Raw genomic sequence first — 27,916 nt, 5'->3', positions numbered from 1 at the left:
AGGCAAAGTGAGTTTAACATTGTTTAATGTCGCTTAATGCAATCAGATAGGACTTTTCTGTTTGGATGCATGGGCTGTCAAGGCCAGAAAGTAGTTTTTTGCCACTCAGTAGGCATTCCTGCATAACTTCCGGGTCTGATGATGTCACGCATACCCTCTATAATAGCAGGGTATGCTATAGTATAGTATACTAAAGTGACAAAAAATGACAGATCTACTAGTTAACAACTTACTTAATTGCCTTGTAGATCTGTTATTTTTGTTAGCGACTTCTATAATATATTATACCACTCCCCACACAGCACTAAATTGTGTGACATATCACGTGACATCATTATTTTAGGTACTGTAACACATTTATATGAACAAAATATATATCCCCAAAACATACATAGTGGGGTATTTTCCAAAACATTTAATTCATCCTAAACCTTTTCCAGGGCTGGAAAACGGATTTATTTTTCCTCCTTTTATTTTAAAACATCCTGCACAACATCCAACTCACTCAACCTCTTCAGCTTGGTGGACACGCTGATGTCTCTTCAAGTCAGCTGAATGGCTGTAACTCTTGTCGCAGTGTTTACAGTGATAAGGTTTTTCTCCTGTATGGACACGCAGGTGTGATTTCAGATTACTTGACTGCAAGAAACCTTTGCCACAGTGTTCACACTGGAAAGGCCTTTCCCCAGTGTGGAGACGCTGGTGTGATTTCAGGTGACTTGACTGCAAGAAGCTTTTGTCACACTGTTCACAGTGGAAAGGTTTTTCGCCAGTGTGGACACGTTCGTGTATCGTCAGGCCACTTGATTGACTGAAACTCTTGTCACAATAATTACAGTGATAAGGATTTTCTCCAGTGTGGACACTCTGGTGTTTCTTCAAGTCACCTGAATGGCTGTAACTCATATCACAGTGTTTACAGTGATAAGGTTTTTCTCCTGTGTGGAAACGCATGTGTGTATTCAGATTACTTGACTGCAAGAAACTTTTGCCACATTGCTTACACTGGAAAGGTCTTTCCCCAGTGTGTAGACGCTGGTGTGTCTTCAGGGCACTTGACTGGAAGAAGCTTTTGTCACAGTGTTCACACTGGAAAGGTTTTTCGCCAGTGTGAACACGTTCGTGTATCGTCAAGCCACCTGAAAGACTGAAACTCTTGTCACAATACTTACAGCGATACGGTTTTTCTCCAGTGTGGACACTCTGGTGTTTCTTCACGTCACCTGACTGAGTGAAACTTTTCCCACAGTATTTACAGTGGTATGGTTGTTCTCCGGTGTGGATACGCTCGTGTCTCTTCAAGTCACATGGCTGAAAGAAACTTTTTTCACAATGTTTACAACGGAATGGTTTTTCTCCGGTGTGGAAGCGTTGGTGTCTCTTGAAGTCTTCTGGCCGACTGAAACTCCTGTCACACTGTTCACAGTAGAGAGACTTGTCTACCGCATGGACACGCTGGTGTGTCTTCAGGTCACCTGGATTGCTGTAACTCTTGTTGCAAGTTTCACATTGGAAAGGTTTTTTTCTGCTGTGGACATGCTGGTGTCTCTTTAGGCTGTCCGATTGACTGAAACTCTTTTCGCAGTGTTTACAGGTATGCAATTTCTTTCCTGTGACAGTTGGCTGATGTTCCTTTACTTCTCCTAGTTCAGTTAAAGTCTTTGTAACGTGATGATGACCGTTATCACTGTCATCACAAGACCTTGGTGGGTCAGTGTCTTCTTGTTTTTGGCTGGTTACAGAGTTTTTGATTGGATGGCAGGCTGCTGAGGTGATCTGTCCATTCTTCAGCATTTGGCAGTAGAGGTCATTGTGGGCCCTCTTGATGTGTTTATAGACGAGGACCTTAGACGTGAAGGCGTATGGACACTCAGGCTCAGAACAAGAGAAGACATGAGTCTGGGAGGACTGGGAGATCACTCCTGAGAGAGAGAGAGAGAGAGAGAGAGAGAGAGAGAGAGAGAGAGAGAGAGAGACTTGTAAATGGCCCATCATCTTTGCAGCAGATAATTAGCAGCATAATTAACCTAATAATAATGTGTTCAGATCTAAATCACAGCAGGACACTTTAAGTGAATCATTTGCCCTTGCCCGTGAATCATTTGCCCTTGTTTCTCTATAATCTATTAGCTAAACCAGTGTAACTGTAACTGTAAAGCTAATTCACTAGAGTGAAAGACGCACACACAGGCAGAACACCAAAGGGAACTCCCACATTCTGCACAAACATGGGGATGAATACATTGTACTATTCTGCCACCAAAATGTAATACGCTCTCCCACTAGCCAAACTTTGTGACTATCCTCATTCAAAACCACCAAAAGAGAACCTGTTGTCTGCAAATCACAACAATAAACAGGAGGACGTAGATAAGTATTCAATCAATAAATGACAATCTTTTTCCTTCCACATTTAGTGTCTTTTGTTATTTCAGTGTGCTTAAAGCTGACTGACCTCCACTGGTCTCCTCCCACTCATCACTGTCTTCAGTTACTTCAGAGTCAGAATCAGATTCAAGTTCAACTTCAACTTCAATTTCAGAACAGCGTGAAGAGATGTCTTCATCGTCAACTTCACTTTTCACTTGTGATGTCAACATGTGCCCATCGGGCTCATCTGGTCTTAGAAGTAGTTCCTCTTGTTCTTCTTTAATGTGTGGAGGCTCTGGTTCCCCCTGGAGCAGACTGGGGCTCTGCTCCTCTTTAGGAGAAACCTCCTTTTTACACACATCCATGTGCAGGATGTCTGGGAGCAGAAAAATGTAAAGAGAGAACAGAAACATGCACATCAAATAGGAGCAGAACAATTACATGGACACTGGATTCCTAAAATGTACATCCATTTCTCCACCTTCCATGTTTGATATACAGAATGTAATATCTTAGGTCAAAATGCATATCTTGAAACATAATCAGAATTTATACAATTAGTTAACTATCCCTCTTAACATTATCAACTTAAAGAGCCACTAAACTGGAAGAAGCTGCATTCAGTCAAAGTTGGCACTGTGTGTAGTGGAAAAGTCCTGCTATGACCAGAAACAACCGTAAATTGCACTGCACTGTTCTCTATACATTCTATTGGTGTGATTAAGTACCGTGTTTATTCTGGCAATATTTTACTGTTCTGATTCCGAACTTGTTTTTATATTGTGTATGTGACAATAATAAACACCTTGAAGCTAGAAAAAGGGAAGAAAGAGAGAGAGATTGAAACATACTGAGGTCTGGCTGGTCTTCAGGTTCCTCCTGTTTCACTGACACAGGTCTGGCTGGGTCTGGAGAGTTCATCTGCACCTGCTGTCTGGACTCCACAGTGTCTGGAATTAAACAATCGAAATCCCAGAGGTGTTTAAGATTAATTAAGAAGAAAAACACCTCTTACACTCAACTTTCAACAATAACAGAGATTTTGAAGGAGTAACTTATTTGGCCTATCATACCGCAAATGCAGTCCTGGTGTGTGTTAATTTGGGAACCTGCATCATGTGTGAGTTACAGACATTTGTCCTTTTTTAATAGTACATTTTATTCGTATCGTGGTTAATTATTCTTTTGAAAACAATGAAAAAATGTTAAACGTTAGTATATTCTTGATACAGTATCATTTGAAGTCTGCAACGCTCGTCTTTATTCATAATATAAATTATAAAACCAGCGCTCATATATAGAAAATTATTGTTTTATGAAGCAGGAGTCCGAGTGTCAAGCAATTCTGGCACAGTGTTCTTGTAATTAAGAAAGAAAGAAAAATAATTTTATTTTGCAGTTATGTATCTGCTCTCCCTCCACCATAGCCACTGCTCTGCTGCTGTTACATCATCGATCAGCCCTGCACACATTTACTTGTCTTAAATCAAGAAAAATGGTATGTGCATGTGATGTGTGTGTGTGTGTGTGTGTGTGTGTGTGTGTGTGTGTGTGTGTGTGTGTGTGTGTGTGTGTGTGTGTGTGTGTGTGTGTGTCTGTGTCTCCAGCTAATGCATCAAAACGGTTAACCATTAACTGTAGGTATTAAGTTCTGGTTACCAATTACCAACGCTTAACATTTGACCATCATGATGGGTCATTGTAGGCCTGACCCTCATGATTAGGTTATAACTTAGGGCTATATAGTATTAATAATATAGTTATAAATATAGTTATAGACTAGAACTGCACTCTGTCGAGTGCATACTTGCTTGTTGCACACTAGTAGGCCATAAATGGCCAACTAGTGCGCAAGCAGAGCGCGCATGTAATGTTTTCGCCCGCTGTAAACTGTCAAATCTCAGTATCTCTGTGAACGAACGTTTGAAATGATTAATGTTTAGATGTAATTATTTGCTATCTACTATACATGTAAACATTTAGTATTAAGTATGATTCTAGTTTCTATCTATATAAGAAATACTCTTTTATTGTTGTAGATATATTCTGGATCCCTTTTTTGTTTTTCAGAGACAAATAAATCATTTATATGTGTTGAAAAAAAAAGGTATATAAACTGAATTAAAATATGTTATACAGTATACTTTTTCTGTATTTCTTACATACACACCACGTACTCTGGTCCCAGCAGATCAGGCACAATTTGGTAAATTATTTTTTATTGATTATGTATATAGTATACGTATGACTAGCTATAAATGATGACGTAAGAAATATATATAGTATATATATAGTATATAGGCATATACTATATATGTATACATATATACTCTATACTCTATACTGTATAAAGTGTGTAGTTGTAAGTTGATTAGCGGTATTCTGTGATCGGCCTGGTCCAAAAACCGTGACAGCCGTTCCGCCATTTCAGGACCCCCCCAGAAAAACATCAAATCTGTGCCCGTATTGCTGGACCAATGATGACGAAATGACCATATTTCTTACGTCATCATTTAGAGCTAAATGATGACGTAAGAAATATATATAGTATATATAGTATATAGGCATATACTATATATGTATACATATATACTCTATACTGTATAAAGTGTGTAGTTGTAAGTTGATTAGCGGTATTCTGTGATCGGCCTGGTCCAAAAACCGTGACAGCCGTTCCGCCATTTCAGGACCCCCCCAGAAAAACATCAAATCTGTGCCCGTATTGCTGGACCAATGATGACGAAATGACCATATTTCTTACGTCATCATTTAGAGCTAGTCATACACATACGTGTATGACTAGCTCTAAATGATGACGTAAGAAATACGTGTATGACTAGCTCTAAATGATGACGTAAGAAATATGGTCATTTCGTCATCATTGGTCCAGCAATACGGGCACAGATTTGATGTTTTTCTGGGGGGGTCCTGAAATGGCGGAACGGCTGTCACGACAAATGGACCAGGCCGATCACATTACTTGCGCGCTCTGCTTGCGCAAGTAATAAATACAGTTAGTGTGAGGTTAGGATTAGTTACAGTATAATGGGGGGCCACCGCGGCCAGCCTGGCCACGGTGATACCGGAGAACTCGCCAGTTTACCAAGTCACCACAAATACTTCATCAATGTCTTCATCGTTATGCTAACATGCTGTCTTCATCAGTGTAGTAGCTCACGGATGATATAGTTCATTTCCAAAGTTATCAAATTATTTTGTGCAATTAAATGGTCAGCTATATTGCCTGATGATAAAAAGGTGAGTATACTAATGAATTACATTGTTTCGGTACTTTGGTGTTTAAACTTTTAGCATATTCCTACTTCATCTAATGTAAACTCTAAACAACTATCCTCTCTCTCTCTGTCTGAAATTCTTTATTAGGAACAATCCCTTGAGATGAACCATCTCGTTTTCAAGGGGGTGACGGTCAACAATAGACACTTTTTAACAAACAATTCAACCAGACAAAACAAAACAAGACTAAACAAAACAATACAATTCCTAGATAAACAAGAAACAAACAACAACAGCAAATCAAAACAAAAACTGCAACAAAAGAATATTTCAATATTTATATATTTTTTGGAATAAGGTTTCAAGATATCCTCAAAACACAACAAAACTAATAGTCACAATTCTCAGTAATTCAGAAGGTTGTGGCAGAGAATATTGTCAGTTGATAGATAATAGCCTACATGATTGCAATATTGAAACGTTTTGGATAGCTTGGTGGATAAACTTTGGCTCAAACTACTGTAAATAATTCATCATTATACACCCCACCCAAAACTAATTTCTTGCATTATAGAGCGTCACAGTCCCCCTTTCATGACGACGCCATGGGCCCAGGAAATAATTCCCAATGCATTTTTCCCATAGACATTTCGAAACGTATTTATTGAAAGACATTATAAGCGTCGTACAAAGCCAACTCTTGTTGTGACAAATCATGACAACAAACACAATATTTTGGACCAAACAAATAATTACAAAGAAGAAAAACAACAAGTGTTGTAATCTGCTGTTTTTTTCTACTTTATAATTCTTTGTTTGGCCCAAAACATTGTGTTTATTGTCATGATTTGTCACGACAAGAGTTGGCTTTGTCCGCGGCGTAAATGTCTTTAAATTAAAACTTTTTGAAAAGTCTATGAGGAAAATGAACGGTGATTTCTTCTCCGTCTCTCTCGAGGGGGCGGGACTGCGACGCTCTATTTACTCTTAGTGCAGAGTAGTCAGAACCTAAGTCTCTACCGGGTGCAGAGGGGCGTATGATAGGTGGGGTTGGGTGAGAAGGTAAAGGGGGGTCCGGTCTAGAGTTTAGTGGGCCTAGGGTTCCCCTCAGGTGGGTACAGGGGAGTATGGGGAGTGGGGGGTCACTGGATTTCTCCCTGGTGACTTGGAGCACAGAAGAGCAAAGTTAAGAAGACCCTCATGGTCTTCTCCTCTATGCATGTCTGAGGTGGCTCATACTGTACAGTACATGTCCCATTAAAGCTATGGGGCACTTGAGAGCTTGAGAGATTGGGGCTTGTCTGTCCCTGTGGTGGTAGTTCTAAGACCTCCATGTTGTGATATTGATTAATATGGGGGGTGGGTTCAATTAATCAACAATTAATAAACAATAAACAACAATAAACATGTGTGTGGCTGGCTGGGTCTGAGCACTATGTGTGTGGCTTGCTGGCTGTCTGGGTCTGAGCACTATGTGTGTGGCTGGCTGGCTGGCTGGGTCTGAGCACTATGTGTGTGGCTTGCTGGCTGGCTGGCTGGGTCTGAGCATAGATAGATAGATAGATAGATAGATATTATAGCAGTGACTGACTGAGACATCGAGCGTGCGTCCGCAACTGGTTGTGGCCCCCATCAAGTGATCTTTTGACCAATGCGGCCCTCGCCCCAAGTTGAGTTCGACACCCCTGCTCTAGGCCCATGAGGGGCCATTTCTCTCCACTGTATCCCCACTGAGGAGTCCATCTTCCCCATAGACCAGACAAGTGGCCATTTGGTTCTACTGACTGAGTGTGTTTGCTGCAAAGACACTCAGCGTTGTGAGCTTTTATAGATTGCCTATTTTCACAATGTTTGTCCCGGCCCACAGTTTGGGAACCACTACCCTTATAGGGGACTTATTTTTATTATTATTATTGCCAGACACCTTTACAAAAAAAAGGGCAGACATTTCTCTGTAAATTTATTCCATGATTTGTGTAATATTCCCATGCAGTCTATCACTTGGCAGCCATGCTTTTACAAATGTCACATGACAGTACCACCCAGTAATAATGAATATATTCCTTATTTTTATGGTATCAAAATAAATCTCCTGAAAGCTTCAACAGAATGTGAATTGTGTATAGGTGATGAATTCACCTATACAGCAGTACGGCATTATAGAAAAGGGAAATGTCCTATTACACTGTTATAACCTTATAAACAATTGCTTTAATATATCATTGTACTTTTATATAATTTATATATGCTAATTGGATTCCTAGATAACCAAAACATAGGGTTAGACACCAAAATTATTTTTCTAGGATGAATAATGGAGGAGTAATGGTATTTTAAGAACTGGCGGCGGCCATCTTGAAATTAACACCTTTCGGGTGGTCAAACTTTGGTAAACTTTTAGTATGTTATTAAGGACACCTAATACTACAAAAAAAAGTTGAGAAACCTTTTGTTGCAATTTTTTTAGGGTCAAACCATATTTTTACCCGCCTACATGGATCATTGCATCATGGATCTGCTACAGTGATGATTAGTGGAAACATGAACAGGTAGTCTCAATATGAGAGGACAGCACAGTTTTAAACAAGTGAAATGAAAGGATGTTATTGAACGAATATGGACAGGTAGATTGTTCCAGTCACAAGGAGCTTTGAACATAAATTATTTTTTGCCAACTGATGTGGGTATATTGAAGTAAACCTGTGAGCAATGTCTAAGTTGATGTGTAGAAGTGTATGGCATCATAAGCTGTTTCAAATACTGAATTAAATTGAATACTCTCTATGAAGGTGAAGTCAAACTAAAATGCACTAAATCGCGGCGAGTTGGTAAACTGGCGAGTTCTCCGGGATACCTGTTCGGCCAGGGGGCGTTGATGCTGGCAGCTGGCCTGCACTGAATGCTGATATAGCCCTGGTCCAAACCCTTCTCTCTGGTTAGAACTCGCTAACGCTCTGGACTCGTCTGGAGTGTTTTATTATAACACATAGTAGCCTACGTTTACATTTAGGCGGAGACAATGTGTCCCATTCGTAAATGATGACTGAGTGAACAAAGACAAACGGAATGAAAATGCATTTGTTCATCTCATCTTACCTGCTGTGTTTCAGTGGTTGGGCTGCTAACAAACGTCCTCCTGCGTTTGTTTTACCTGCAGCAGTCAGTCAAAAGGGACTGTGTATGTTTATTACGCAGAAGTGTGTCAGTGTTTCTGTCGTAGAACATAAACGCAACACTGACTGCACATTGTGCACAAATAACATGGCAGCCGCAGCCAACGTCTTTGACTTCATTACCCAAGATTCTCGGCAAGCATGTCCGTCCGGGGAGGACGCGTTGTGATTGGCCAGTCGATGCTTTGACTGACAGTTCCCTGGGTTCTGCTTTCTAGCTTTCTACCCGGACCGCAAAACAACATGGAGGCGTGGCCCTTGCGACCTGAGTGGCGGTCGAACTCCCTCGAACGATGAATCAAATGAGGCCTAGGATGGATAGATGGATGGATGGATGGGTGGAGGATGGACTAATTAATGAACGCAAATGTAAAGAAATTATTTGTACTTTTCTTTTAAAATATAATGGCCAAAATAGGGACCCCCCTATACAACTAAATGGTGAAGAGTTGGTAACCAAAAGGACCCTATTAGATGCAAGATTGTACGCTCTGTCGCTCTCAAGAGTTAAATTATTGTTTAACATCTGCATTACTTAATTTACTAGAATTTACTCCAACGACAATAAAATATTGTAATAGTTTCGGGTATGAGAGGCTATCAAATGGTGGTGGTCCTTTGCTAAAAATTCAGAATAAACTATAATTTATTTAATTATAAATAATGGAGATGTGATATGAACGGTTGAAACCACTATACACGAGAACGAAAACTAATACTTTTCATTGAACAGTGTAGGAAGCCCCGCCGTGAGGCAGAGCATCAAAAAATTAGTTGATACTCATAATGTTCCTCTCCACGGAAATCTTTAGTAAAAGGCGAAAGATTTATACGATCTGAAGAGAAACAAGAGTGTACTGGAGAATCATAGCTCCCTGCTGGACATATTGGCTCACTGCAACAACACACTGGTTCACGGTGCTGCTCACACGTTGATGCATTTTATATATTTTATTATTACTAGCCTATAGTTATTTATAACACTTTATCTGTATCTCAGCCTGTCACTCAAACACGTGTATAGGCTAAGCTTGTTAAAAAACTGTTATTTAAAATACTGCACGGATAGCATGCTGGGTAATATCTTACATGTCTTCCGGTCGGGGTTCCAGTAAGACAGATGATTGGTTGAAGGCATAGCAGGTTGAAGGGCACAAGTTCGCACAACGATGTTAAAAATACAAATAAAATGAATAAGTAACGTGGTTAGCTAGCAGCACCCATCTGTTAAAACGTATCGCATATAAGATTGGTTTATGACATAACATGCAACTAATGAGACAAGAGAAAGCTGTCATGGTTAAACACGGAGGTTCTATCCATACTGTAAAGCTGCTAATCAACATTCAGCCACTAGATGTCGCACTAACCTCCGCATCACATCACAACCAACATTGATTGATTGATTTGATTGATTATAATTATTAACAGTTTTCAGAATTACAGTACATTTCAAGCACAAACTCAATACAAAGACTGTTAACTGTGAGTGGATGACCCAATTAAGCATTACACTTGTTTACAAGAGGCTCCACCATGTTCAATTCATCAAAAGAATTAGAGACTACAAATAGACACTTCGATATAGTCAAAGAACAGAACAGGAATTCATCATAAAGGAAGCAAAAATGGAAAAGAAACATATACAGTGAGGGGGAAAAAGGGGGGGCGTGGGGTTGAATCTTTTAATTCACAGTATGCAGAATGGGTACATTTCAAACGAAAACACAAGTCAATACAAAAACTGCTACAAGGATAAAACCAGAAAAAGGATGTTGATGAAATATTTCAAATATGATCAAAGTATTATGTAGTATATTAGTAGTATGTAATATGCAGCAGTCTTTTATTTATTTTGGTTCCTTCTCTTAGTAGCACTGTTAATTCTCTACTGGTGCATCTGTCCGTTTGTAAATACATCAAAGATGCGAATATAATCCATTTCTGGATGCCTTGGCCTGGAGGAGAGGTCATCAGGTGGTCTCCAACCTTATTAGTGTTTCAACCCTCAACCACTACACTCTCCAGTTGGCGGGTCAGCAGTGATTGGCCATGTCACTGCTCCTCTCCTCCAGGCTTCCAGCTATAGTCCACGGAGGGGCACCCCGCACGCAGCCATCACCGAGGCGCAACCAGCACCGGGAGGGCGAGCCACACCCGGCCCACAGGCTGTGGTTCGAAACCTGCCGGCCAGGTGCAGCAAACCAGTGCTGACCACACCTCAGCAGACGGCCACGCCCAGGGCACCCTCCTGCGGACCCACCCCTGCGGACCCACCGACTGTCCTTTCTCCCCTGCCAGAACTAGTAGGAAGCTCTCTCCGCCTTGTGTGTTCTTGGGGGCACTGGGAGGTCTCTAGGACTATGGTTTGCCTCCTGCCTAGTGTCCTCCTACGTCTCACCAGACTGTTCGTCTGCAGTGTGCATGTGACGTGTCCGTCCTTGTCCACACTTGGCCTTACTCTGGTGTATTTGAGTCAAGGGAGCCTTCTCTGCGTCTTAGTACACAGTCACTTTGAAATGTTTTTGTGATTCTATATAAGCCTACTGAGTAAATATAATAATAATTGTCTTCATCTTCAAAGTTTGTTCTAACAGAAAAACAGAACCTTATAGCACACAATATTTATAATAATATAAAAACACTATCCTGGGTTCCAGCCATAAAATATGGACAAAGCGTTCTCCGGGTCTGATATGGACGTAAGATGAAGCCAGTCAGTCCTTGAATTGTAAATCGCCATCTTTCTAGATCCGTTTGGGTCCAGCTGGCCCAGACGAGGCGGGACGTCCCCCCTTCTTCTTCGTTGGTTTTTATTTTGACTCGAACGGGGGTGGCTCCCGATCATAGACTGTAACGGTAGCCACGCCCCTCAGAACATACGCAACTTTATGGTCATTCTTTAAATAAATGGGACCATAATTTTCCAAAAAGAATATTATCACATGATAAATGAGACTTTAAACAAGTGACTGGAAGCAGAAAGTATTCATGACCATGTTTATTAAGGTAATACAGTCTAGGTGAATTTGGGCCCAAATACATGGACCTCTATGGAGCTATGGTTTTTTTTGGGCCCAATGACAGCGCCACAACAGGCCATTATATAAACTTTCAGGAAGTCCTGATTTCCTTAGTGGCTTCACAAAATATCTGTCTGACTGCCCCCTGGTTCCAGCCTGCTTCACTTTTCTCCCGAGTAGCGGAGTGAAAAAACTATTAACGGAACCCAAGCTATAAAAACACAGCACCATTGCACACAACAATATTTATTGTCATATCATTAAATATATTATAATAAAAAAGCAAAGAACCATATTGCACACAAATATATTTTGTGAACACTTTAATAACAGTTTGCAAAAACAAAACAAAATACACTGGCACAAATGTAGCCTATGAAAAATAATGCTTAAACCTTTGGCTATTAAACCCAGATAAGCACAGGGCCTGTATCTATTAAGGTCCTATGTATTCAATTAATGGAGAATAATAGCACACAACAACAAGACAATAGATGAAGTCCCCAGTACAGACAATCCAGAGAGAGGTGTCCTGTAGGCCAGCTGTATGCAATCAATGCTGCGGAGTCACATTAACACATCAAATGCATATAAATAGTAATCTAGCATCATAAGTAAATCAAGGACCTATCATCAGAATATCCACAAATCTATAATCAGCACTGAGCCGACAGTTAAGTTCACTATGGGAGCTGCTTAGTGGCCAACAGTATCAGACTGTGGTTGTACTGGTCAGCTCCCAGTACAACAGTATCAGACTGTGGTTGTACTGGTCAGCTCCCAGTACAACAGTATCAGACTGTGGTTGTACTGGTCAGCCACCATTACAACAGTATCAAACTGGCCTTAGTGGTCCGGTCCAGGCACCTTGGCTGATAATCCAGCATGACAGTAGTGTCGCGGGATCAAGTCCCGATCCCAGCGAACCCAGAGGTCACGAGACTCGCTCCGGGAAATGTGATTGGTCTAGAAGCTGTTATGTTGTGCTGGCTATAGTATACATTATAATAATAGTACAGAGGAACGGGGACTCTGGGCCGGGGGCTTGCAGGTTCGCAGTATATCCAGCACAACGCGTGTTGCTTCCCATGTTCCAAAACATCAGATTAATTCCAAACATTTTCCAGTCATGGAAGGATGATGTTTTCCCCACATCCTCTTGTCAGATAACTTTTTCTTCAGCGTGGATACAAGACAGGTGTCTCTTCAGGTTACCTGGCCGAGTGAAACTTTTGTTGCAATATTTACACTGCATTTCTCCAGTGTGGACACGCAGGTGTGCCTTCAGGAGCCTAGATTTGAGGAAACTTTTGTAACAGAGTGTACAGTGGAAAAGCTTGTCTCCAGTGCGAGTGTGGACACGTTGGTGTTTCCTTAGGTGACTCAACATACTGAAACTCTTGTCACAATATTTACACTGGTAAGATTTTTCTCCAGTGTGGATACGCTGGTGTCTTGTCAGGTTACTTGATTTACGAAAACTTTTGTCACAATGTTTACAGTGAAAAGGTTTTTTCCGTTGCACGAGATCATTGTGGCTCCTCTTGATGTGTTTATGGAGTAATACCTGAGATGTGACGGCATACGGACACTCAGTACAAGAGAAGACCTGAGTCTGGGAAGACTGGGACATCACTCCTGAGAGAGAGAGAGAGAGAGAGAGAGAGAGAGAGGGGGGGGGGGTCAATTCCATTTTTGGTAGTATGACGACTTCCTTGTTAACACGTGTTCAGTTTTTATTTTATTGAATAGGCTATGTATTCTTTCTCAGTGAACATTCTAACTCAAAGATTTGCTTCTGGGGGGTCTCAGAAACAACATATTTCCTTCTGGGGATCCTTGACATGAAATAGTTTTGATTACCACTGACAGAGAAACAGGTTTTTCAGAAAACTGTCATGATTTAGAAGACAATTTGTAGAATATGTTGTTAGGTCTCGACTCTCAATGGGTTAAAGTTGACTGACCTCCACTGGTCTCCTCCCGGTCACTGTCTTCAGTGACTTCAGTGTCAGATTCAAGTTCAACTTCAACTTCAGAGCCGTGTGAAGAGAGGTCTTCATTATCATCTTCTTCATGTTTCGCTGCTATTAATGTCAACATTTCACACAAATCAGTACATCAGGCCCACAACTGACACATCAGTTAGACCAATGTATCGGTCGGCTCTATGCCAGACTACAATATCCTTCATATATCCTTTTCTACTAAACATACTTTTTGCTAATACTGGTATACAGATTTTCAACATTCCTGAAAATTAACATATTAACAAATTCATACAACGCTTGCCCACCATATCAATTTACAAAAATGTGTCTTAATCAAGAGCGACTTACAATAAGCAAGAACAACACAAGGTACAGTAATACATCAAATGCATAGAAATAATCATCTATTCTAGGATTATAAGTAGACATAAGTAAACAGTAGAATATCCGTACATTGAAACTATAAACACAATAGAATGCCAGATCAATTATGACCATGATCTAATTACATATTTAACCTACCTGGCATGGTGCCCAGAGGACCACATTTCTTGTAGTTTGCTAGTATTTTGTTTGCCATCGTGTTTGTATGTATGGTGTGAATTGATATTGTGACAGCTCTACAGAACAGACAATACTAAAGAAAGGAAGGAAAAGAACATGAAACCTACTGAGGTGTGGGTGGTCTTCAGGTTCCTCCTGTTTAATAGAAATGTCTTCTTCAGGTTGCTCCTGTTTAATAGAAATGTCTTCTTCAGGTTCCTCCTGTTTAATAGAAATGTCTTCAGGTTCCTCCTGTTTAATAGAAATGTCTTCAGGTTCCTGTTTAATAGATACGTCCCTGGCTGAGTCTGGAGAGTTCATCTTCACCTGCAGTCTGGAATCCACACACTGGTCTGAAATAAAGCAATTGCATAAGGACTTTAATGACTGGAGACCCAGTGGTGTCAAGAATAACAATTATATTTGCAGAAGGTAAAGGCAATTTTGCTTTTAGCCCAATTCTCCAACATTTCTTTTCTGCGCTGTAGTGCCGAAATGATTTTGGCTTGTCAGAAATTTTCAGTAGCACCGAAGAGCCGACTTTAGGAGGGTACCCGCCCCCCCCCCCCCGAACCTCAAATTACTTTTATTCGGCTCTAAAATAGGAGTATGAATCGGCCCTAAGATTACACAAGGAAACGTGTGTCGGGGCCCGGGGGTACGTATACCCTTAGCAGTATGCAGAGGTACTACAGGGTGTATGTGAGAGAAAGTGGAAAATGGATGAACTGGACACAGTTTAAAGTAAATGTGCTCAGGATTTCAGCTCCTCCTTTTTGGGGCATTTGGGTGCATCAGGTAGGCTAAGCACTTTGGATTCTGTATACCCGTAATTTCCGGACTATAAGGCGCACCTGAATATAAGCTGCACCAGCCAAATTTACGGCCAAAAGCCTGGTGTAGCTGGTATCATTGACATATATTGGTCCTATCCAAACGCACTGTACGAGCGCAGTAAACGCATACGCACGTGCGCAAAATTGCCTGGTGTAGCTTGGCCGTTAGGGAAAATCCCAAATATGTACGTATACAAGCCGCACCGGACTATAAGCCACAGGTGTTTTAATGTTTAATTACCATATGTACTGATGGACAGTCCTTTTCGTTTCATAAATCTGAGACACCAGGATGGTCCACCTCTAAAATCTTCGATGTTCATTTCGGTGGCGACTGTTTTGGCTTTCAGTCGGATCTGCACGGTGGAAACACCTCGGCCGTCCGCTCTCTGTGTGTTCAGCCAATCTTCAAGAAAGTCTTCAAGTTCGGGCCATCTGCTTTTATTACCTCTGAAAGCTTTTTTCGCCTTTTTGCATTGAGCCAGTTCTTCACGCTGGCCTCGCCAACGTCTCACCATTGATTCATTTATGCTAAGGGTACGTGCAGCAGCTCTATTTCCTTCTTTAACAGCCAGATCGACTGCCTTTAATTTAAAAGCTGCATCATATGGATTTCTTAGTTTGTTTTCCATTATGAGGGTTTGTGCATGGAAACTTATTTTGCACAAACTGCCTCACTCTTGTAATGTCTATCTTGCTCTCGTTCTGTCTCTCTCTCGTACTGCATTTGATTTCACGTTTGCTTTTGTTGTTCGCGTGATCTGCCTGTCTCACTCTTTTCCGCCCTCGGACCTTTCCTGCTGGAGCCCACAGCTTAAAGGTGATGGACATGGACCGGCCATAGATAGATTTAGAAGACCCCCCTAGTGGCCGTTACGTTAGCTCAGAGACTTAGATGGCTCTGCGTTAGCTGTAAAAATCCATAGATTGGCAGCCGCAGGGTTCAAATCATGGGTAAAAAGTCGCGGCTTATAATCCGGAATTTACGGTACATGTTTGGAGTTTTAGTGGCTCAGCTGGTGTCTGCAGTGGGAAGGGGACTTGGACTAGACGAAATCGACCTGGTGCATGATGACATGGAGCTCTAACTTCACTGGACAAACACATTATCATAGACCTACTGTCTGGAGAGTACAAATAATCCTGCTCATTTACAAGCTACGTTTGCACCTCAGTGATGTATGGAGATTGACCACTGTAATTGTGACCAATGGTCACACGACCATTATGGCTGTATCAGCCCCTCACGCCTCGTGAAAGTTGTTAAAAAAAATCAAGAGTTGCAAATTGCGGCTAGGAGCTGACCTGTTCTATTCCATAAATTGATCCTTCCCTTATAATCTAGCGAGTAAAGATACAAATTAACAGTAGGCCTACAAGATTCTAAGACTAGTTCGTTTTTACTCTAGTACAAATTATAATTGCATCAAATTAGATGTATGACTATGTAACAGTTCCACCTTAAATGATGAGTCGTAACTTCTAACATGAATTAGTTAATCTGTACCTGCTGTGTTTCAGTGGTGGAGCTGCTAACAAACGTCCGAGTCTTGATGATAAGCGATGTTTTGAGACTATACGTTTTTGTTTGTCAACAGTCAGTAAATAACATGTTTTCACAAATATATTATCACCTCTGATAAAGCAACGCGTCCAGGAGACGTTTTGAGCGGCTGAAGTGGTATAGGTAGGATAATAAATGACGCTGCCTGTTTCTTTCGTACAGAAGTTGACTAAAGATCCGCCATCTTTGTTTTAGAACAAAAACACAACACTGCATTGTGGGTATGTTCCTCTTCTTCTGAGTTTCTGGCAGTCACTATACGTCAGGTTTGCTGCCCCCACTGTTGATACACACGACTACAAGATAACCAGAAGAGTGGAACATTTTCAACATTCATTCATTCATTCATTGTGAAGACTGGCACCTGGGGTGTTTTTATGTTTTGTTTTTCTGGGACGATTGGTAACTGATTTACTGCTGTTTCCAACATGACAGCCATGTAAATACCATAGACTGGTAAATACACACACACACACACACACACACACACACACACACACACACACACACACACACACACACACTCATTTACAGCTAAACATTGCTCTCAAAAATGTTTTTGAAGACATTTAAGCGAGAAATAGACGAAGCAGTACCCGAAAATGTATTTAAAAAAAAAAGCTTTATTCACAAATTGTGGATTTATTTTGCCGTCTGCTGCAGTGCTATAGCAGTGGTACAATAGTACTGTGTAGTCTCCCACTAGTCAACATAAAAAGCTCCAAACTTGGATTATAGGGATCCCATGGTATGAGTATGACCATCAGAGGCCTAGAGATGTCTAAATAAAATATATTAGTTATGTGCTGCTTTTGCTGCTACTGTATACAATTGCCCATATTCAAATTGTAGGTCCCATATTTGGATAACAGCAGGGCAGGGGCCAGGTGCAATAATACATACTTTATTTTGTATTATTTATAATTTTCATGTAGGGTTATTCAAGAAAAAGAGAATGCTATTTACCAGTTACCACTGACCAATAATCATTCATAGAGAAATTAGCCAACATTACATCCACAGGAGGGGGATAATTATTTAATTAATTCAAGATGTGTGCATATATAGCGTGCGCGGGGTGGCCAGGCTGCTGGTGTCGGCCTGATTTGGTTTTCCAATCCGGCCCTGGGTCTTTCTCCAGTTGTATATATATAGCATAGGGCCATAAAGTGAACACCAGACGCCTCCATTTGTTCGGGAAAATAGTTGTTTACAGTGGTTGCATTTATAGCTCAATATACCCCTAATCCCTATTGTGGTAGGGCCGAGTAGAAGGAGCCCACTAGAGGGGGCTGTTTGCCAAAACATGACAGGCCCGGCTAGCTCAGTCGGTAGAGCATGAGACTCTTAATCTCAGGGTCGTGGGTTCGAGCCCCACGTTGGGCGCATGATTTATGTTTACAAAAATGCCCTGGATGTACTAAACAGTGTTGGGGAGTATTAAGCTACATGTAGCTGAGCTACGTAGCTGAGCTACATTTTGCTGTAGCTTGTGGTATTTTAGCTACATTCATATTTGTGTACCTCGTCAAGTAGCTCAGCTACCTTTTGGGTCATTTTTTGTAGCTTAGCTACTCAAGTTACAAGCTACAATTTTGGGCAATAACATGAAAGAAATATATTAATTTTGACCATTAGTTGCTGTGTTAATTCTTGTACTAGAACCCCCTTTGAAAAATCAAGGACTGTTCCTTTTTCTGATTGCTTTGAGGGCATATCAGCACTTGACAGCTGCCTCTAATTGGCCTCTGATTGGCCCTGGTATCACAGGGTGGGAGGGGTCTCCCAGGGGGGAGCAGGGGTCTCCTAGAGGGGATGAGGGGTCTCCCAGAGGGGAGCAGGGGGAGGAGGGGTCTCCCAGAGGGGAGCAGGGTGAGGAGGGGTCTCCCAGGGGGGAGCAGGGGTCTCCTAGAGGGGATGAGGGGTCTCCCAGAGGGGAGCAGGGGGAGGAGGGGTCTCCCAGAGGGGAGCAGGGGTCTCCTAGAGGGGATGAGGGGTCTCCCAGAGGGGAGCAGGGGGAGGAGGGGTCTCCCAGAGGGGAGCAGGGTGGGGGGGTCTCCCAGAGGGGAGCAGGGGGAGGAGGGGTCTCCCAGAGGGGAGCAGGGTGAGGAGGGGTCTCCCAGGGGGGAGCAGGGGTCTTCTAGAGGGGATGAGGGGTCTCCCAGAGGGGAGCAGGGGGAGGAGGGGTCTCCCAGAGGGGAGCAGGGTGAGGAGGGGTCTCCCAGAGGGGAGCAGGGGGAGGAGGGGTCTCCCAGAGGGGAGCAGGGGGAGGAGGGGTCTCCCAGAGGGGAGCAGGGTGAGGAGGGGTCTCCCAGAGGGGAGCAGGGTGGGGGGGTCTCCCAGAGGGGAGCAGGGTGAGGAGGGGTCTCCCAGAGGGGAGCAGGGTGGGTGGGTCTCCCAGAGGGGAGCAGGGTGAGGAGGGGTCTCCCAGAGGGGAGCAGGGTGGGGGGATCTCCCAGAGGGGAGCAGGGTGGGGGGGTCTCCCAGAGGGGAGCAGGGTGAGGAGGTCTCTCCCAGAGGGGAGCAGGGTGGGGGGGTCTCCCAGAGGGGAGCAGGGTGGGGGGGTCTCCCAGAGGGGAGCAGGGTGAGGAGGGGTCTCCCAGAGGGGAGCAGGGTGGGGGGGTCTCCCAGAGGGGAGGAGGGGTCTCCCGCATGTTCTCAATTTAACGCTGAAAAATAAAAAGTAGCTGAGCTACTTTGAGCTACTTTTTCCATGTAGCTGTAGCTTTACAAGCTACATCTCTCCAGGGGTAGCTATGTAGCTTGATCAAGCTACTGCCATGGTGAGCTACTTGTAGCTTTACAAGCTACGCTTTCAAAGTAACTTGCCCAACACTGGTACTAAATAAAGCAAAAGACGATTATGTTGTGTGTACTGTGTATATTTCAAAATCACTGTCATATGACTACTCGAATTAGAACAGAATTGTTAGCTTACTGGGTATAATGTTTGTGGTCAGTTTTTTTCTAATTAGCAAACGTGACAGCTCCATTTACATTACTGTACATTACTGTATTCCCTTCATACATACGGTCACATACATACATACATACATTTCTTAATCTTTTTTGTTACACTTTCAGTTTTCTCGTGCCAATAATGTGCATCTTCAATATAAGACACCTGTTCCTCAGTATCGACCATTACTATCTGTTGGGAGGAGTAGGAAAGTATTGAAGAGTTCACATAAAGTCACTGCGTTGGCCGGGAATCGAACCCCAGTCAACTGCTTGGAAGGCAGCTATGCTCACCACTATACCACCAACGCTTACACTAATTCAACTTTTATACTGAAAACAAAGCAACAATCAATTAATGCTAAACGTCCTGTTGCTTAACGACACGTTTGTTTAACGTGCAGCAGACAGCCAAAACAATTACATCTGGCCACAAAAGATCACGAGATGTACTGAATGTGTCAAACTGACATATTGAGCTTATGACACACAGTGTGGCTTCCCCCCAGTAGGCCTCCTTCACATTCAACATTCCTGGGGTCTGTTAGGACTATAGTAAATAATAAAATAATAAATCGCCATAATATTTAGTAAAATAATACGTATTTAGCCCCATGCTCGAATGCCCCTGTCAAAAACAGCTAAAATCCCTAAAACGAAAGAAAGCAGCAAATGAAAAGAAATTAACACTTATCTTTTACTTTCTCTAATAACAACCTAAAACATGAGCCTTGGTTGAGAAAAACTAAAGTTGTCCTTTAAGGGAGGCTGCAGGGACAGATGAGTCATTTAGTTAAGTGGGCAATGAGTCAACAGGTAACATCCTTGAGGGAGAGCTACAGGGCCTTGTGTGATCAAGGTACAGCCTGAAGAGAGCTCTTATCCAGTTGGGTTTTGTTCAATAGTGTTTGCTCAAGTGTTTATGTCATTTTTCAGTATTATTGCTATTTTCCTGTTTTTTTTTGGAGGAGTTTGGTGGACGAGTTTTTGGGGGAAATAAAGACCCTTAACTGCATTTCTGACTGTTCTTTGCACCTTGGCCGTTCGGGCAACTTTACAGGCCTACTTGTGTAATGATGCGCAGGAACAGGATTTTAACCCACTTGCCAGACCGACACACAACCTGTTGTGCCAATAGGGCTGAGCCCGATTGGCAGGGCTGTTGTGGCCAGGGTCTTGGCTGGGTGCTACAATCCCCCAGTCTTTGGAGCGCGTCCACGTCCTGACTTGTAATTCCTGCATACGCCATTGCCCCACGGCATGACATTGCATCATGTTAAGACATTTTGCGTAGAGTAACATAATATTATGTGTTTATGAACAGCCAGTAAACAGTGTTTATCAATAGCCAAAAAAACAATATAGTGATACTATACTATACTATACTATACTAACTCTTGTCATACTGTTTCAGGATAAATGTTTTACTTCAGTGTGGATACGACGCTGGTGTTTCTTAAGGGTACCTGACTCACTGAAACGTTTGTCACAATATTTACAGAGAAAAGGTTTTTCTCCAGTGTGGACACGCTGGTGTGTCTTCAGGGAACCTGACTCACTGAAACTCTTGTTACAAAGTTCACACTGGAAAGGTTTTTCTCCAGTGTGGATACGACGCTCGTGTTTCTTTAGGTTACATAACTGAGAGAAACCTTTTACACAATGTTTACAGTGGAAAGGTTTTTCTCCAGTGTGGACATGCAGGTGTGTCTTCAGGGAACCCGACTCATTGAAACATTTGTCACAGTATTTACAGAGAAAAGGTTTTTCTCCCGTGTGGACACGCTGGTGTGTGTTCAGGTGACTAGACACACTGAAACTTTTGTCACAGTATTTACAGTGAAAAGGTTTTTCTCCAGTGTGGACACTCTGGTGTCTGTTCAGGTCAGCTGACCTAATGAAACTCTTGTCACAGTGTTTACAGATGTGGGCTTTCTTTTCTGTGAAAATCAGCTGCCGTGTCTTAACTACTCCTGGTTGAGTTATTGTCTTACAGCGATGATGACTGGAAGATGTTGGTTGGTCAGTGTCTCCTTGTTTCTGGGTGGTTACAGGGTTAGTGATTCGCTGACTGGCTGCCGAGGGGATCAGTTCATTCCTCAGCATTTGGCAGTAGAGGTCGTTGTGGCTCTTCTTGGTGTGATTCAGGTAGAAGACTTGAGAAGTGAAGGCCAATGAACATGCAGAACAAGCAATGTTCTGAGTCTTGGAAGAAGTCTGGGAAGACTGGGACATCTCTCCTGAGAGTAAGAGAGAAGTTACTTAATAATTAATTCATAATAATAATAATACCAGTAAGACGGTGCTGAGGGCGAGGTCGCGCTGAAACTACAGGTCTGGGAATGCCCATAATGGACCCTTCTTTTCCATGTTTTCGGGGCGGGTAGGGCAAACAATGTGTGTTAATTAGTAAGGCCAGGTGGTGCCTCAGGCCAACCCAGTTAGGGCCCAGGTAGGGCCGGGCCTTCATTTTCTGGCCTGTTGAGAACTCCGGTTGCCGGGCTAATAACTTTGGGGCGGACCCGAACTTTTTATTTGCTATTGACAGGCCTGTCACAATTATTACATAATCGTCTAATCGCAATTATTTGAGATAATAGCAGTTATTCTTGCATAACGATTCCATGATGAAAAATACATTTTCAACTTTGTGACGTGTCGTAAGATTGTAGATAAGCCATTTTAACTTTGTAGTATATAATTATTAAATATTTGGTGATCCAATAGGATCCAGCGCTTGTACCCGCCTCTCTAGACCAGAAACCACACAGGCTGGGAGGCTGGGCCAGGCTAGCAAGCTCCCAACATGTGGCAATTTGACTCACTTTAGAGCTTGTTTATCTGCTATTTATGGCAAAGATGTTTAGTGTAGAGCAAAAACAGGAGGTGTCCTAGTATACTGTAGAACCCTGGGGGATTCGGGTACACTATGTACGTAGGGTTTAAGTGGTTAACAGCATACCTGCCAACCACCTCAGACCACAGGAGGGTAAGTAAGTACCTCCAGCACCAGAAAGAAAGAATATAAGAACTATTTCATTTCAAATAGTCTGTCATTTTGTTACAGAAGGCATGCAAAGTTATGCATGCGATCGGAGATTGATCAGCTTGTTTTTTAATCTTTGTCCTCCCACATTTACTGTCTTGTTTGATTTCAGTGTATTTAAAGCTGACTGACCTCCACTGGTCTCCTCCCACTCATCACTGTCCTCAGTGACTTCAGAGTCTGATTCAAGTTCAACTTCAATTCCAGAACAGTATGACAGGGTGTCTTCATCATCATCCTCTTCTTTTGTTGCTAGTAATGTCAACGCTGACCCATCAGACTCCCCTGGTCTTAGAAGTTCCTCCTCATGTTCCTCTTTAATGTGTAGAGACTCTGGTTCCTCCTGGAGCAGACTGGGGCTCTGCTCCTGTTCTGGAGAATCCTCCTCTTTACACACAACCATGTGCAGGATGTCTAGGAGCAGACAAATGACATTATAGACCACAAGGCGTTACAATGTTTAATAATAATTTGTATTAGTTGTTGAAGCACATTCATAGCGCAGCTAGTAAATGTATTGTATGTGATAAGAAGCTACCAAAATGGAAGAAAGTGAACAGTGAAACTTACTGAGGTCTGGCTGATCTTCAGGTTCCTCCTGTTTCACTGAAACGGGTCTGGCTGGGTTTGGAGAGTTCATCTGCACCTGCTGTCTGGAGTCTGGACTCCACAGAGTCTGGAATGATACAATTAAAATCCCAGAGGTGTTTAGGATTAATTAAGACGACAACCTATTTGGTCCATCAAACCACAAATGCAGTCCAATGCAATATATTATATTCCTTAACCAAATATGTATTTGACCATTTACGATACAGAGCCAGGCATAACATGGAAAGTGCACTGTCTTGTCTGTCACATCACATGCAAAAGTAGAGATGTTTCTGTGACTACCAAGGTGGGGGGGACTTTTCTAAACTGACCCACTTGTGTGTTTCTCGGCCACGCGAACGCGCATACAGCATTACATTTACAGAAAAGTTTAATTAATTATTTTCTTAACCGCGATTAATCAATTCAATATTAACATCCCAACTTGGGACCCTTTTTGAGTGTATAAACAGACATCCGTCCATTTGTAGGTTGTTTTCATAAGAAAGAAAGAAAGAAAGAAAGATTTTTTTTGCAGTTATGCATCTGTGTGTGGCAGCTGCTCTCTCCCCTGCCATTTGAAGCTGCTGTTGTGTGAGCATGCCTTACAAGGCTTACATTATATATTATGTGGATGGTCATTCTAGGTCTGACACAATACTTATACAATTACAGCATGACAAATGTTTAGTTGGTAAATAAATAAGGATTCGATGTGGTGAAACGACATGTAGCTCCAACTTCACTTGACAATGAAATGATTTTTTTATTTTTATATGATGTTTTGTTTTCTCGTTTTGTGTTTTGTTTTGTTGTTTGTTCTTTTTTGTCTTGTTCCTGTTAACTGTATTGTCCTGTCTGTCTTTGTTTTTGTTTTATGTTACGTTTGTTTGTTTTTGTTTTGTTTTCTTGTTTTTTTCCCCCTTCTGTTTGCTTTGTTGTATTATTTTACCTATGAAAGCCATTTATATGTTAGAAGGGTAGGCACTATAAGCTTAGGCTTCAGCCTACACCTTTTTGGTCTGTTTCTTTTGCAAAAAAAAAAAGACCAAAATAAATAAACTCTCTCTCTCTTTCTCTAATTAACAGTTTATTAACAAGTAATTAACATACTGTGGAGTGTGTGATCAGAGTACAAACCCTGCTCATGTAAGATTTCCTTCGCTTATGGTGGATTTAGCCACTGTTATAAAACCGATGTAACTAGTCACACTCACTGACAATAAGTGCCAAGACATTGTATATAAATGCATGGTGCTGCAGTACTGCTAAGAAGAGCTGGTTTGAGTTTACTGCAGCCGCAGCGGTTGTAGCTACAGAACACCAGACAATAGTTAGGCTACAGTGGTAGGATTTAGTGGTAGAGCAGAGTAGGTGGAAGCCCACTAGAGGGGGCTGTTTACCATGACTTAACAGGCCCGGCTAGCTCAGTCGGTAGAGCATGAGACTCTTAATCTCAGGGTCGTGGGTTCGAGCCCCACGTTGGGCGCATGATTTATGTTTAAATTATGACTAATTGGAACATAAAACACATTATCGATACATACATTTGATTTTGCTCTATTTTTTAACAATTTACTCATGCCAATAATGTGCAGCTGCAATATAAAACATTTGTTTCGACCATCACTATCTGTTGGGAGGAGTAGGAAAGTAAGGACACTATTTAAGAGTCCACATAAAGTCAATGCGTTGGCCGGGAATCGAACCCGGGTCAACTGCTTGGAAGGCAGCTATGCTCACCACTATACCACCAACGCTTACAATTCAATTCAATTCAATTTCAAGTCAAAGGGCTTTATTGGCATTAGAGAACATACGTTTACATTGCCAAAGCAGAAGCTTACACTAATACAACTATTATACTGAAAACAAAGCAACAATCAATTAAATAAACGTGACAGCAGCAAGGTAATTGCGTGGACATTTGTTTACCTTTCTGAGCGGAATTTCCGGCGTCACTTGAAAAAAACAAACGTTGAAATGAAATACCAACTATGTTTACTACATATCATTGAAGAGTAGGGTTTAACCTGAATGTTTACCTTTAAGAGTCCACATAATAAGTCAATGCGTTGGCCGGGAATCGAACCCGGTGTTACAGTTTGACTAGTTCCTGGTTCATCTGGTGCCCTGGGCTGGATTTGCGCGTGCATGAGCCGTCTTTCACAGCTGTCTCATGAAGGGGGCGGAGCTATCTTCTATCTTCTCGGAGCGGAGCTATCTTCTATCTTCTCATTAAATATCCATCCGATTGTTTGTGGAATCTCACTTGTATGAAACAGTGACAACATGCACTTATAAAACACAGTTAGAATGATGAAAATAAAAAATAAATGAAAATATCTGTGGGAAGTGGGATTCGAACAGTCTGAGTCTGAGTGAACCAAAATAACCTTGGAAGCTGTGCGCAAGCCACTACACTATGATGCGCTGACAACTGTTGTAGGAAACGATCTATTTGATCCTATGTGTGTCTGTCCAGGCTGAACTTGGTAACAGTATAGTCACAGCATGTCATTTCATCTTGTGACTCTGGTTTTTTAACAAATATAAGCACTCCGTTGAACTGATCAATGAATAGCTGTAGAAACAAGTCAATGATGTTGCTATAGTCACATCATGAAACACAAAGGGCCGATTCATACTCCTATTTTACCGCTGTTTCAGCGCTGTATTGCCGAAAATGATTTCGCCTCGTCAGAAATTGTCAGTAGCACCGAGGAGCCGACTTTAGGACGGGGCCCGCCCCCCGAACCTCAAATGACGTCACAGTGTAGGCTTAACAGAGCCTATTAAACAGACTTTTATTCGGCTCAAAAATAGGAGTATGAATCGGCCCTTTGTGTTTCATGATGTGACTATAGCAACATCATTGACTTGTTTCTACAGCTATTCATTGATCAGTTCAACGGAGTGCTTATATTTGTTAAAAAACCAGAGTCACAAGATGAAATGACATGCTGTGACTATACTGTTACCAAGTTCAGCCTGGACAGACACACATAGGATCAAATAGATCGTTTCCTACAACAGTTGTCAGCGCATCATAGTGTAGTGGCTTGCGCACAGCTTCCAAGGTTATTTTGGTTCACTCAGACTCAGACTGTTCGAATCCCACTTCCCACAGATATTTTCATTTATTTTTTATTTTCATCATTCTAACTGTGTTTTATAAGTGCATGTTGTCACTGTTTCATACAAGTGAGATTCCACAAACAATCGGATGGATATTTAATGAGAAGATAGAAGATAGCTCCGCTCCGAGAAGATAGAAGATAGCTCCGCCCCCTTCATGAGACAGCTGTGAAAGACGGCTCATGCACGCGCAAATCCAGCCCAGGGCACCAGACGAACCAGGAACTAGTCAAACTGTAACACCGGGTCAACTGCTTGGAAGGCAGCTATGCTCACCACTATACCACCAACGCTTACAATTCAATTCGATTCAATTCAATTTCAAGTCAAAGGGCTTTATTGACATTAGAAAACATACGTTTACATTGCCAAAGCCGAAGCTTACACTAATACAACTATTATACTGAAAACAAAGCACCAATCAATTAAATAAACGTGACAGCAGCAAGGTAATTGTTCTTGACTTAATAATATCCACTAGTGTGGTCCTACTGTTGCAATTTGTGTTTGCATTTTAAAATATGAGTCAACAAAGACAAATGGAACATTTATTTGTTCATCTCATCTTACCTGCTGTGTTTCTGTGGTTGAGCTGCTTGCTAATTCTATCAAACGTCCTCCTGCTGCTTGATGACAACACGTTTGTTTTACGTGCAGCAGTCAGTCAAAAACACAGTAAAATACTATGTCTGTGTATTACACAGCACAGCAGTGTTTCTGTCTTACATTATGTTCAGAACATAAATACAACACTGCATTGTGGGTAACTATGTCCCTCTTCTTCTGAGTTTCTGGCAGACTAGACTAGACTAGACTCCCCCACTGTTGATCTTGGGTAGTGTACCATTGTGCACGTACAAGGTAACCTGAAGACTGGACACTTCACTTATTTCTTCCTTTGCAGACTGGCAACCCTTTGGAGATAAAACTGGCACCTCAGGTGGATTTCTTTTTTTGGGGGGGGGGGGGTCACTTCTCTTTACCTCTTTCCCCTAGAACCCGGATGCTGGAGTGTATAGTTAAAGGGGGATTAATCTTTAAAACATTTCAAATGTTGATGATTTTAACACTTATATTGAAATTAATTCATTGTTCATTTCAGTTTACAATATTTACATATAACTCCCCCTCCCCTCCCTGTGTCTCCTAGTAGGTACCCTGATTGATGTTCAGTCCTGCAGTCATTCCGGGCCCCTCGCCGGAGAGAATGTCGTCCGTGTGCAGCTTGTGGAAAAGTGGAGATATTTGACTAAATACACATTTTCTGCCAGAACTTTCTATTAATATGAAACTAGTCTTAGGAATTAATTATTGGGTGGGTGCACAGGCAGTGCTATAAGTTTAAATGCAGACAAGGTCAGTCTGGTAATGCATGCACGCTGGATAGGACCAATCTATATGGCTGTGTATTTGGAATACATGAAATATGTATACATTTATAGACAT

The 27,916-nt window shown here is 41.9% G+C and overlaps 3 protein-coding genes across 7 annotated transcripts in view; all 3 read right to left on the bottom strand.

Annotated features, from left to right (window-relative positions):
• LOC310865942 (uncharacterized protein) overlaps positions 1 to 16,906 on the bottom strand; it is an 84,067-nt gene extending 67,161 nt beyond the window's left edge. The window contains exons 1-3 of one of the 4 annotated variants that reach the window (XM_083775149.1): positions 16,681 to 16,898; positions 16,166 to 16,266; positions 14,466 to 14,690 (exon numbers count right to left, since the gene is read on the bottom strand). In XM_083775149.1, the coding sequence (XP_083631275.1) occupies positions 14,466 to 14,658 (193 nt within the window). In that variant the 5' untranslated portion in view covers positions 14,659 to 14,690; positions 16,166 to 16,266; positions 16,681 to 16,898. Of the gene's footprint in view, positions 1 to 14,465; positions 14,691 to 16,165; positions 16,267 to 16,680 lie in introns of all 4 variants that reach the window. The other 3 variants (XM_083775150.1, XM_083775151.1, XM_083775148.1) reach the window with 3 other exon arrangements.
• LOC310870123 (uncharacterized protein) lies at positions 502 to 8,835 on the bottom strand (the record flags this gene model as incomplete). Its single annotated transcript, XM_083781183.1, has 4 exons — positions 8,704 to 8,835; positions 3,222 to 3,320; positions 2,456 to 2,746; positions 502 to 1,922 (listed from the first exon to the last, which is right to left on the bottom strand). The coding sequence occupies exons 2-4, from the start codon at positions 3,289 to 3,291 to the stop codon at positions 502 to 504; spliced, it is 1,782 nt and encodes a 593-aa protein (XP_083637309.1). The 5' UTR covers positions 3,292 to 3,320; positions 8,704 to 8,835.
• A 4,039-nt stretch (positions 16,907 to 20,945) lies between the features above and the next one.
• Positions 20,946 to 27,184, bottom strand: LOC310859886 (uncharacterized protein). 2 transcript variants are annotated; one of them, XM_083766652.1, is made up of 4 exons: positions 27,041 to 27,184; positions 23,312 to 23,417; positions 22,874 to 23,155; positions 20,946 to 21,935 (listed from the first exon to the last, which is right to left on the bottom strand). In XM_083766652.1, exons 2-4 carry the CDS (start codon positions 23,379 to 23,381, stop codon positions 21,106 to 21,108), a joined length of 1,182 nt encoding a protein of 393 aa, XP_083622778.1. In that variant the 5' UTR covers positions 23,382 to 23,417; positions 27,041 to 27,184; the 3' UTR covers positions 20,946 to 21,105. The 2 variants fall into 2 exon arrangements, with proteins under 2 accessions (XP_083622778.1, XP_083622779.1); XM_083766653.1 differs by having other exon boundaries at positions 20,946 to 21,932.
• Between the last annotated feature and the right edge of the window lie 732 nt (positions 27,185 to 27,916).

The sequence above is a fragment of the Protomyctophum parallelum genome (genome assembly GCF_964188405.1).
Source record: "Protomyctophum parallelum genome assembly, chromosome: 1".
Taxonomy (NCBI): Eukaryota; Metazoa; Chordata; class Actinopteri; order Myctophiformes; family Myctophidae; genus Protomyctophum; species Protomyctophum parallelum.
This window is presented reverse-complemented; position numbering and strand designations above follow the sequence as displayed.

What these genes read in the sequence shown, in the direction of transcription:
- LOC310859886 (XM_083766652.1), bottom strand. Translation starts at nt 23,381, where the DNA reads ATGAACTCTCCAAACCCAGCCAGACCCGTTTCAGTGAAACAGGAGGAA. An exon ending in TGAAGATCAGCCAGACCTCA is followed by an intron (nt 23,156 to 23,311) that starts GTAAGTTTCACT and finishes GTCTGCTCCTAG; the next exon opens with ACATCCTGCACATGGTTGTG. An exon ending in GTGGGAGGAGACCAGTGGAG is followed by an intron (nt 21,936 to 22,873) that starts GTCAGTCAGCTT and finishes TCTTACTCTCAG; the next exon opens with GAGAGATGTCCCAGTCTTCC.